The sequence below is a fragment of the Schistocerca americana genome, chromosome 8 (assembly GCF_021461395.2).
Source record: "Schistocerca americana isolate TAMUIC-IGC-003095 chromosome 8, iqSchAmer2.1, whole genome shotgun sequence".
Classification (NCBI taxonomy): Eukaryota; Metazoa; Arthropoda; class Insecta; order Orthoptera; family Acrididae; genus Schistocerca; species Schistocerca americana.
In genome coordinates this window covers 134,164,378-134,177,335 of record NC_060126.1, presented here as the reverse complement: position 1 = coordinate 134,177,335, position 12,958 = coordinate 134,164,378, and the positions used below count along the sequence as shown (strand labels likewise).

The 12,958-nt window shown below is 44.1% G+C and overlaps 1 protein-coding gene across 1 annotated transcript; it reads right to left on the bottom strand.

The window, feature by feature from the left end:
* Positions 1-229: 229 nt before the first annotated feature.
* Positions 230-12,102, bottom strand: LOC124545346 (cuticle protein 16.5-like). The gene is made up of 2 exons (XM_047124245.1): positions 11,862-12,102; positions 230-637 (listed from the first exon to the last, which is right to left on the bottom strand). The coding sequence occupies exons 1-2, from the start codon at positions 11,874-11,876 to the stop codon at positions 299-301; spliced, it is 354 nt and encodes a 117-aa protein (XP_046980201.1). The 5' UTR covers positions 11,877-12,102; the 3' UTR covers positions 230-298.
* Positions 12,103-12,958: the final 856 nt, after the last annotated feature.

Here is a 12,958-nt window from a genome sequence, read left to right as displayed (position 1 = left end):
GCCCAGTGCGGCCGCACATTTCGCACGTGCCTTGCGCCGTCCCTGGTTCTAAGATACTACAACAAATCGATGTCGCGATGTTATACGGTAGGTTTGTGGGTCACGTCTATTGTCCATCATGTACACGAGTGTGACTTGTGCTGCATTCTGTAGATCCCCACAGGAGAGCTAGGTCAGTTGGGGCAAGGAGACGTGAAGGGAAGAAGCTAGAAAACAGTCACCAGTTTGAAAAAAAAATGGCTTTTATTGAATGCAGTGCATCGTAGGAAGAAACATACACAGCGCGCTATATCTCGTCTCAGTGGACCTTGACGATGGGTGCAGCCGCGGCGTAGGAGATGGCTGGGGCGACGGCGTGGGTGGCGTAGGCGACGGCGGGGGCGGCGTAGCTAACAGCGGGGGCGGCGTAGGCGACGGCGGGGGCGGCGTAGCTGACGGCGGGGGCGGCGTAGGCGACGGCGCGCACGGGGACGGGCACCTCGCGGTAGCGCAGCTCCGGCTGCTGCACCGTGATGGGCTGCTTGACCACGCTGACCTGCGCGGGCGCCACCTGCACCTTGGGCAGCAGCGGCGCGCCGGCGAGGGGAGACGCCAGCAGCCCGGCGGAGGCCACCGCCAGCAGCGCGCTCACCACCACCTGCACACGTCACACAAGGGGCTTCAGTCATTACCTCGAAACAGAAAAAAACTGTCTCTAGTAACAGATCGTCAATCATTTAATCGAACAATTAAGGATCGCCAACACTGTTTAATGATTGGAACAAAAAGGTCACAATGGACGCTCGTAGTTTCAGCGATCCCACAAGGATCAATATTAGGCCCATAGCTTTCTTCACTATATGCTAACGATTTGTCAACTACTCTGCTCTGCTGTTCAGATAGTAGTGGTTATTTCTTATCAAAATATAATATCTTGGCCCGCATCTCGTGGTCGTGCGGTAGCGTTCTCGCTTCCCACGCCCGGATTCCCGTTTTCGGCTTCAGTCATTACCTCGAAACAGAAAAAAACTGTCTCTAGTAACAGATCGTCAATCATTTAATCGAACAATTAAGGATCGCCAACACTGTTTAATGATTGGAACAAAAAGGTCACAATGGACGCTCGTAGTTTCAGCGATCCCACAAGGATCAATATTAGGCCCATAGCTTTCTTCACTATATGCTAACGATTTGTCAACTACTCTGCTCTGCTGTTCAGATAGTAGTGGTTATTTCTTATCAAAATATAATATCTTGGCCCGCATCTCGTGGTCGTGCGGTAGCGTTCTCGCTTCCCACGCCCGGATTCCCGTTTTCGATTCCCGGTGGGGTCAGGGATTTTCTCTGCCTCGTGATGGCTGGGTGTTGTGTGCTGTCCTTAGGTTAGTTAGGTTTAAGTAGTTCTAAGTTCTAGGGGACTGACGACCATAGATGTTAAGTCCCATAGTGCTCAGAGCCATTTGAACCATAATATCTTGTTGTTGTTGTGGTCTTCAGTCCTGAGACTGGTTTGATGCAGCTCTCATTGCTAATCTATCCTGTGCAAGCTCCTTCATCTCCCAGTACCTACTGCAACCTACATCCTTCTGAATCTGCTTAGTGTATTCATCTCTTGGTCTCCCTCTACGATTTTTACCCTCCACGCTGCCCTCCAATGCTAAATTTGTGATCCCTTGATGCCTCAGAACATGCCATACCAACCGGTCCCTTCTTCTTGTCAAGTTGTGCCACAAACTCCTCTTCTCCCCTATTCTATTCAATACCTCCTCATCAGTTACGTGATCTACCCATCTAATCTTCAGCATTCTTCTGTAGCACCACATTTCGAAAGCTTCTATTCTCTTCAAGTACAAACTATTTATTGTCCATGTTTCACTTCCATACATGGCTACACTCCATACAAATACTTTCAGAAACGACTTCCTGACACTTAAATCTATACTCGATGTTAAAAAGTTTCTCTTCTTCAGAAATGCTTTCTTTGCCATTGCCAGTCTATATTTTATATCCTCTCTACTTCGACCATGATCAGTTATTTTGCTCCCCAAATAGCAAAACTCCTTTACTACTTTAAGTGTCTCATTTCCTAATCTAATTCCCTCAGCATCACCCGACTTAATTCTACTACATTCCATTATCCTCGTTTTGCTTTTGTTGATGTTCATCTTTTATCCCCCTTTCAAGACACTGTCCATTCCGTGCAACTCCTCTTCCAAGTCCTTTGCTGTCTCTGACAGAATTACAATGTCATCAGCGAACCTCAAAGTTTTTATTTCTTCTCCCTGGATTTTATTTAATACCTACTCCGAATTTTTCTTTTGTTTCCTTTACTCCTTGCTCAATATACAGATTGAATAACATCGGGGAGAGGCTACAACCATGTCTCACTCCCTTCCCAACCACTGCTTCCCTTTCATGACCCTCGACTCTTATAACTGCCGTCTACAAATGCTAGAAACGTAGGTTTGCCTTTCCTTAATCTTTCTTCTAAGATAAGTCGTAAAGTCAGTATTGCCTAACGTGTTCCAACATTTCTACGGAATCCAAACTGATCTTCCTCAAGGTCGGCTTCTACGAGTTTTCCCATTCGTCTGTAAATAATTCGCGTTAGTATTTTGCAGCTGTGACTTATTAAACTGATAGTTCGGTAATTTTCACATCTGTCAACACCTGCTTTCTTTGGGATTGGAATTATTATAGTCTTCTTGAAGTCTGAGGGTATTTCGCCTGTCTCGTACATCTTGCTCACCAGATGGTAGAGTTTTGTCAGGACTGGCTCTCCCAAGGCCGTCAGTAGTTCTAATGGAATGTTGTCTACTCCCGGGGCCTTGTTTCGACTCAGGTCTTTCAGTGCTCTGTCAAACTCTTCACGCAGTCTCGTATCTCCCATTTCATCTTCATCTACATTCTCTTTAATTTCTATAATATTGTCCTCAAGAACATCGCCCTTGTAGAAATCCTCTACATACTCCTTCCACCTTTCTGCTTTCCCTTCTTTGCTTAGAACTGGGTTTCCATCTGAGCTTTTGATATTCATACAAGTGGCTCTCTTTTCTCCAAAGGTTTCTTTAATTTTCCTGTAGACAGTATCTATCTTACACCTAGTGAGATAAGCCTCTACATGCTTACATTTGTCCTCTAGCCATGCCTGCTTAGCCATTTTGCACTTCCTGTCGATCTCATTTTTGAGACATTTTTATTCCTTTTTGCCTGCTTCATTTACTGCATTTTTATATTTTCTCCTTTCATCAATTAAATTCAATATTTCTTCTGTTACCCAAGGATTTCTACTAACCCTCGTCTTTTTACGTACTTGATCGTCTGCTGCCTTCACTACTTCATCCCTCAGAGCTACCCATTCGTCTTCTACTGTATTTCTTTCCCCCATTCCTGTCAATTGTTCCCTTATACTGTCCCTGAAACTCTGTACAACCTCTGGATTAGTCAGTTTATCCAGGTCCCATCTCCTTAAATTCCCACCTTTTTGCAGTTTCTTCAGCTTTAATCTACAGTTCATAACCAACAGACTGTTGTCAGAGTCCACACCTGCCCCTGGAAATGTCTTACAATTTAAAACCTGGTTCCTAAATCTCTGTCTTACCATTATATAATCTATCTGATACCTTTTAGTATCTCCAGGACTCTTCCATGTATACAACCTTCTTTTATGATTCTCGAACCAAGTGTTAGCTATGATTAAATTATGCTCTGTGCAAAATTCTACCAGACGGCATCCTCTTTCATTTCTTAGCCCCAATCCATATTCACCTACTATGTTTCCTTCTCTCCCTTTTCCTACTACCGAATTCCAGTCACCCATGAGTATTAAATTTTCGTCTCCCTTCAATTTCTTCGTCATCTGCAGAGCTAGTTGGCATATAAACTTGTACTACTGTAGTAGGCATGGGCTTCGTGTCTATCTTGGCCACTATAATACGTTCACTACGCTGTTTGTAGTAGCTTACCCGCACTCCTATTTTTTTATTCATTATTAAACCTACTCCTGCATTACCCATATTTGATTTTGTATTTATAACCCTGTATTCACCTGACCAGAAGTCTTGTTCCTCCTGCCACCGAACTTCACTAATTCCCACTATATATAACTTTAACATATCCATTTCCCTTTTTAAATTTTCTAACCTACCTGCCCGATTAAGGGATCTGACATTCCACGCTCCGATCCGTAGAACGCCACTTTTCTTTCTCCTGGTAACGACATCCTCTTGAGTAGTCCCCGCCCGGAGATTCGAATGGGGGACTATTTTACCTCCGGAATATTTTACCCAAGAGGGCGCCATCATCATTTAACCATACAGTAAAGCTGCATGCCCTCGGGAAAAATTACGGCTGTAGTTTCCCCTTGCTTTCAGCCGTTCGCAGTACCACAACAGCAAGGCCGTTTTGGTTAGTGTTACAAGGTCAGATCAGTCAATCATCCAGTTTTGGTTAGTGTTACAAGGCCAGATCAGTCAATCATCCAGCCTGTTGCCCCTGCAACTACTGAAAAGGCTGCTGCCCCTCTTCAGGAACCACACGTTTGTCTGGCCTCTCAACAGATATCCCTCCGTTGTGGTTGCACCTACGGTACGGCTATCTGTATCGTTGAGGCACGCAAGCCTCCCCTCTAACGGCAAGGTCCATGGTTCACGTGGGGAGGATAAAATCTTACACTGCAGGTTTATTAACTACTTTATCACTTACATGCTAATGACCTTCAGTTATATCTAATGAGGAGAATACGACAAGTGCCATCACCCGATTTCCCAGGAACTTCTCTCTGTGGAAGAGGGATCAAAATAAGCGAACATGTGTCTCGGCTTATACGTAGACACTCGACGGTTTCTCAAAAAACTACGGTGAAAGTTTTCGAGGTACATTATGATCCTTTAACTGCGCGATATCCTCAGATGAAACTGTGGCTCAGAGGTTAGCGTCGCGGCTTCTTAATTTTGCGGGTTGTTGTTTTCATTTTATTTTTATTGGTTTCATTTACCTACCCATGTCTGTAGGAGGTTACTACACGAATGATTCTTATCAAATTACGGGATACAAGGGCGTTATATTAATTGTAAACTTACAACTTTACTTATAATAAGTGTCATACACTTATTATATACCGAGTGATCAAAAAGTCAGTATAAATTTGAAAACTTAATAAACCACTGAATAATGTAGATAGAGAGGTAAAAATTGACACATATGCTTGGATGACATGGGGTTTTTATTAGAAGAAAAAAAAGAAAAAACAAAGTTCACAAAATGTTCGACAGATGACGCTGGACAGCAAAACTGCTACTACCGTGAGGGTGAGAGGTACGCCGATAGGTTACAGAATCGCATCATCCCCAGCCTGGCTGATAAAACACCTGCTGGAGCGTACGATGTTTATGCAGGATGGCGCTCCATCCCATATTGCTAGACGCGTGAAAGATCTATTGCGAGCGTCGTTTGGTGATGATCGTGTGCTCAGCCGCCACTTTCTTCATGCTTGGCCTCGCAGGTCCCCAGACCTCAGTCCGTGCGATTATTGGCTTTGGGGTTACCTGAAGTAGCAAGTGTATCGTGATCGACCGACATCTCTAGGGATGCTGAAAGACAACATCCGACGCCAATGCCTCACCATAACTCCGGACATGCTTTACTGTGCTGTTCACAACATTATTCCTCGACTACAGGAATGGTGGTAGACATATTGAGAATTTCCTGTAAAGAACATCATCTTTGCTTTGTCTTACTTTGTTATGCTAATTATTGCTATTCTGATCAGATGAAGCGTCATTTGTTGGACATTTTTTGAACTTTTGTATATTTTTGGTTCTAATAAAACCCCATGTCATTCCAAGCATGTGTGTCAAATTGTACCTCTCTATCTACATTATTTCGTGATTTATTCAGTTTTCAAATTTATACTGACTTTTTGATCACCCGGTAATATACGTGTATATGGTTTGTTGAGAACTTACAATCCTTTTAAATTCTCATATAACGGTTTTTAATACTCACATTAACTCTTATGTTAATACTTATATTTTATTCATGTGTTTATTCTCCGGGATGATTTGGTGCATTCCCTTGGGTGATGCCTATCGTAGAAACATTCGAAGTACAGGTATTCCGAACACCATGTGCATCGTGCGAAGGCAAGTTCTTCACAGTGACATTTCTCGGTATTGATCTCACTCAGGAAGGAAATGTCGCTAACATTTTTGAAGATTTTGAGTATTGGCAATAATTTCACGGCAAACCATACATAACAGATGACTTTTCCAAAAACTGGCGCTTGCAATAGATTATGAATCAAGATACACTACGTAAATTTCAACGAAAACAATTTCAAAAAATTTTATTATTTTTTTTAAATTCATTCATCTGACAAGCAATTAATAGACGAATAAGGACAATGTTATATCAATATACAGCGGAGGGCAACGTTATATCTCTACATGGAGATACAGACATGGGAATATAAATGAAAAACAAAAATAAAAGTAATGAAAAGACAAGCAATCTTAGTCGCTCCTCAGTTTAGGGTATCTCTTCCACCGTTACTACTATACTTCACAGAAATAAACTTTTCTTCTTCTGCAAAGAATTTTGGGATAATTCTGTACCGCACTGAACACACATCTGCAATCTGTAAGAAGATGTCAGCGGCATCTCATTCACTGCAGAAATATAAGCAGTTTTTAAATGTAGCGCTATAGAAAAATGCTGCAGATTAGATGGGTGGATCGAATAACTGATGTGGTTATGCTGAATCTTACTGGATAAAAAAGAAATTCATGGCACAGCTTGACTAAAAGTAGGGATCGGTTGATAGTCCACATCCTGCGACATCAAGAAATTTTCAGTTTGGCCGTGGAAGATAATTTGTAAAAGGAAATCAAGGGTTCAGTGGGCTACAGTGAACAAGTTCTAATGAACGTAGGTTGCATTAGTTATGCAGAGATGAAGAGGCTTGCAAAGAATATACAGTATGTTTCAAAATGAACACATCGGTTTTAAGGCGTTGTAACATTTATTACGTTCGACGTACAGTTGTAAATAATACACGAAATGAAAGAGCAATTCAAACAGTTTAGTTTGTATACCTGTGCGCAGTGGGAAGAGTATGGAATGACAAAAAGTGACTGAAAAACGTGTCGAACGAGTGCGAGTGTTTCACGTTTAGCCCCAGGAAATATCCCCGTGGAAAGTTTATGGTCCTTTCATTTTCGGTGAATCAACTGTAACTGATGTTTATTATCATGATGTGCTACAGCTATGGCCCGTGCCTCAGCGGGAAGAAGCTGAAAAACACATCTTTACTTGGGAGAAAGATGGTGCGCCGCCTCACTGGTATAACTCAGTACTCGACTGGTTAAAGGACGTTGTATCCGACCGGTGGATTGGGCGCAAGGGGCCGGTTGACACGGCATTTTATGCATGACCTCCATGTTGACACACGTTCTGACGCTATCATGTGTATGTCCGATACCAGCTGATCTATCCAGCTTTAGAAACAGTGTTATTGCAACAGTTGGCAACGGCCTTACCGCAGTGGATACATCGGTTCCCGTGATATCACCGAAGTTAAGCGCTGTCGGGCGTGGTCGCCACTTGGATGGGTGCCCATCCAGGCCGCCATGCGCTGTTGCCATTTTCGGGGTGCACTCAGCCTCGTGATGCTAATTGAGGAGCTACTCTACCGAATAGTAGCGGCTTCGGCCAAGAATACCATCATAACGACCGGGAGAGCGGTGTACTGACCCCACGCCCCTCCTATCCGCAACCTACTCTGAGGATTACACGGCCGTCGGATGGTCCCGGTAGGCCACTCTCGGCCTGAGGACGGAGTGCTTTATTGCAACAGTTAACCCTGACACATTGATCAAGGTTTCGGAACAATTCGCCTACCGCCTCGATGTGTGATCGGAGTTCACACAGAATAATTGTAAGAAAAACTGTGTTTCCCTTTCATTTGGTGTATTATTTATAATTGTAAGGAGAATGTAATACGTGCTACAAAGCCTTAAAACCCGTGTGTTCATTTTGAAACACCCTGTACTAGTGCGGAAAACTGCGTCAAACCAGGCTTTGGCCTGAAGACCAGAACAACAATGTTAATATGTATTTGTAATAATATGACAATCTCAGCAATGAAAAGTTAAGTCATTAGATTGTTCAGTCCCACAGCAAGCCAGTTCCTTTAAATGCTTACAATACAAATTATGTGATGTCGATGTTCTAGATGCACGTAGATAGAAAACTGCAATAAGGCACTCAGGAGCATCAGTAACCTTTTGGAAACAAGAAAAGTCCGAAAAGAAACTAAATTAACAGCCTGAACGATTTAACACGACCAAGTCTCTGTTTTACTAGCTACGTATGCGTCAAATCGAAATAAAGAGAGGAAACTGTCTTCACACATTGAAATGAAATATGAGCGAAAGTGTTGACTGCAGTTTGTTGGATTATAAACGCAATGCAACCGCAGTGGAAGAGCACAAGGTAACTGCTGTAACAGACAACTTTTCAGGGAAACTGACAAAATTGGCTTCAGCGCGTGAGAGGAAATGGAGCGTTTTAGACATGTCACAAGAAAGAATATATTACTTGTCTAGAGGAAAAAGCTCAGTGAGTTGGCCTTACAAAGGGTAGAAAGAGACTGTAAAAGGCCATTTAAAAGTCCGAGGGGCAGTCGTACAGTTTTAATCATCATTTCGAAAAAGATAATTTTCCAAATTAATTTTTCGGTAGTTCTCACGTATATGTTCGCAGCCCTGGTACACATTGTACCATAGTACTGTAGCACGCCGCTAGAGCATCCAAACAAAACGGCGCAGTATATTTATAAAGTGGAGTATGCTGCAGTAATTTGTTTCATACGTCTGAAGGGGAAGAGCGTTACAACAATGAATGGTGTGTTTGTAATGTGAACTGCAACAATGCACCATCGTGACACAGTGGTATGGTGGTGCACACAACTCCGTGAAGGAACGCGAATCGCAAGAGAAGGCCGGCGGTTCGCAATCGAGGCTACAGTAGGAAAAGTGAAAAATCGACCATGGTTCATTGTTTAACATCTTGCACGACTTTCTGAATGTGACAAAGATCGCTGCATTCAGGGTTCCGTGAAAGCTAACAACTAATCAAAAAGCACGTAGAAATGAGGCAGCAGCGGAAATGTTCGAGCTGTGTCAGATCAATCGAGGTGACTTCTTTAGTCACCTAACCACCATACATGGACGACACTGGGTGTATAACCATGACACAAGGTAAAGGTTGTACATGCAAGGCTGTTACTGGCACCGAAAGTTACGTCCGGTCACTCAGGAAAGAGGTAGGACCTGAAATTGAGAATAGCGCAGAAATAACAGAAATGTTTAACTCTGTTACCATATGTTCCTTTGCAAGGAAGAATCCAGGAGTATTGCACCAATTTAATGTTTGTTCCATTGAAAACATAAGAGAGATAGATATGTCACCGGTGCTGAGAAACAACTGAAATCGTCAAAATTGAACAAGGCCCCTGACCCCAAAGGAATCCTTGTCAGATTCTTTACCCAATTTGCGGTTGACTTAGCCCCTCTGTTACATATAAACTATCCTAGATTACTCGAACAAAAATTCGTGTCCAGTAGCTGGACGAAAGCACAGGCCAAGCCGGTCTTCAAGAAGGGTGAGAAAAGAGATCCACCAAACTACAGTCCAATATCCCTGACACATATTTGTTATAGAATCTTAGAACATATCCTGAGCTTAAACATAATGAGGTTTTTCGGACAGAACTATCTCCTTCATGCCATTCAGCATAGATTTCGAAAACATCGCTAACGCGAAACATAACTAAAATTTTTCTCACTCTGAAAGCCAGGGATCAAGGCAGGTAGCTAGACGCAACATTTCTCGACTTCCGAAAAGCTTTTGGCGTAGTACGACACCTACGCTCATTTATCGAAAGTTCCATTGTATGGAGTATCAAGCGAAATTTGTGGCTCGACTGACGATTTTTTAGCAGGGAGAAGGTAGCAAGATATCTTGGCTGGAGAGTCATCAACAGATGAAATAAATTCGGGCGTACTCCAGGGAAATGTGTTGGGACCCTTGCTGTTAAAGTTGTATATCAATGACCTTGCGGACAACATTAGTAGTAACTTCAGACTTTTCGCAGATGATGCAGTTATCTATAATGAAGTACAGTCTGAAAGAAGTTGCACAAATATTTAGTCAGATCTTGATAAGATTTTAAAATGATGCAAAGACCGACAACTTGCTTTAAATGTTCATAAATATAAAATTGTGTGTTTCACAGAACGAAGAAACTAGCATCCTATGTCTATAATATCAGTGAGTCACTGCTGGAGTGGGTACACTCACAAAAGTACCTGAATGTAACACTTTGCAAGGACGTAAAATGGAAAAACCACAGTCTCAACAAGAGCACTGCAGATAGGAGATTGATCACAAATCATTCTTGTGATCCATAGTAGAATACTGCTCAAGAGTGTGGGACCCGCATCAAATAGGACTAACACGGGATATTGAATGTGTACAGAAAACAGCAACACGGATTTTCACAGGTTTTTTTGACCTATGGGAGACGTAAGAGATGTTGAAAGAATTGAACCGGCAGACTTTTGAACATAGAAACTGTCCCGAAAAATCCTACTTACAAAGTTTCAAAAACCAGCTTTAAATGGTAACTCTTTGACTATACAACAACTCGCTAGATAACGCTTCCGTAGGGATAGCGAGGACAAGATCAGGGTAACTACAGCGAGCACAGCAGCATTTGAACAATTAGTCTGCCCGCACTCCACACGGGAAAGGGATGGGAAAAAGCCCTAATAGTTGGCAGAATGGGTCGTGCCCTGCCATGCGCTCTGGAATGGTTTTCAGAGTAGGGGTGTAGGCGCAAACGTAGAGCAAAGCGAGCAGTGGAAACATACGGTGTCACCACCGCCGGAAAAGGTGAAGACCCAATCACAAACGGACAGGGCGATGCCTACGTATGAGCCCAAAGTTCTCTTATGCTACCTTCGTGGTCTCCACGCGATATGTGGCAGTAGAATCGTTCTGCAGTCAGCTTCAAATGCCAGTTCTCTAAAAATTTTCTCCCCTCCCCCCCCCCCCCGCCCGCCTCGGCACCCCCTCCCCCTCTACCAGAAACTCTCATTTCAGTTCACGGAGTAACTCGGTAATACCCGTCTGTTATTCGAACCTTCCGGCAACAAAACTAGCAGCATGCTTCTGAATTGCTTCGATATCTTCCTTTAATCCGACCTACTATGGATCCCAGAAGCTCGAGCAGCACTCAAGACTGGGTCGCACTAATGCTGCACACGCAGTCTCCTTAGATAATGTGGCGTTCACAGATTATTCTCATAAGGGTCAAACTGTCACAGGAGCGTACTGCCGAAATCTCCTGACAATATTACGGGAGACTGTCAAGACGAAGAAAAGTCCAACAGGGTACTTTAGACCTCAAACATTGCCCCCCCCCCCACCGTCCCTCCTCCCCCCCCCCCCCCCCTCCTGACTTCCTCCTCTTCCCTCGGATGAAGAAACCATTGTGTGGTCAACGTTCCCAGAACGACGACTAGCTGAACTTCGAGAAGGAACTTTTCCTAAAGAGCCATTACGCACACTTGCACAGCGGTGGTCGACGTCACCTATTCCATCGTTTGGAGAAAAAGTGTAGCATTGAAGTGTGAATATGTAGGGAAGAAACACCAAGTTTAGTGGATACAGGTTAAATCTTTCGAGATGTAACTAAAACTTTATGACTTGCCCCTAACAAATGCCTAGCCACTGAAAAGATTGTCGAAACCTTCGTTGGATCACTGTCGCGTCGTAGCCTTAGCGGTAAACCAGCACTCGTATCGTCGGCTACTCACCAGAGTAGAATACATCGCGGCTGTGTGGTGCTGGGACGTCACAGGAGAAGTGCAGCTGCCTGGGCGTGCCGCGGTCTTATATACGCGGAGCGGCGCACCGGATTTGGCGACCGCGGTAACGGATCGGCGAGGCGCGGACCACGACCACGCCTTGACAGACAAGACGGGCCGCAGATCGCGTTCCGGCCGGGCGCTTGGTCCCTTCTTGCCCCGAGAGCTTCTGGAAGCTTGACCGCGGAGCGCCCGCCGCCTAGCGGCCCACAAGGCCGCACACCCACACGACCTTGCCCACCGGAGTCGATGGCTCGCGTTTCAGCCGTCCTAGCAGTCGCGGATCTCCGCCACTCCGTTCATTGTTCGCCAAACTAAATTTGCTACTGCTGTTGGCGTGTAGTAGATCGTAGTCAGAGGTATGACGAAATTTGGTAACAGAAATAACTGAAAACGATGAAAGTATGAAGGGACAAAATAGAAAGTTCGACTGGGTAGAATACATACAAAATACGCTACTGGTCATTAAAATTACTACACCAAGAATAAATGCAGATGATAAACGGGTATTCATTCGACAAATATATTATACTAGAACTGACATGTCATTACATCTTCAGGCAATTTGGGTGCATAGATGCTGAGAAATCAGTACCCAGAACAACCACCTCTGGCCGTAATAACGGCCTTGATACGCCTGGGCATTGAGTCAAACAGAGCTTCGATGGCGTTTACAGGTACAGCTGCCCATGCAGCTTCAAGACGATACCACAGTTCATCAAGAGTAGTGAATGGCGTATTGTGACGGACCAGTTGCTCGGCCACCATTGACCATACGTTCTCAATTGGTGAGAGATCTGGAGAATGTGCTGGCCAGAACAGCAGTCGAACATTTTCTGTATCCAGAAAGGCCCGTACAGGACGTGCAACATGCGGTCGTGCATTATCCTGCTGAAATGTAGGGTTTCGAAGGGATCGAATGACGGGTAGAGCCACGGGTCGTAACACATCTGAAATGTGACGTCCACTGTTCAAAGTGCCGTCAATGCGAACAAGAGGTGACCGAGACGTGTAACCAATGGCACCCCATACCATCACGCCGGGTG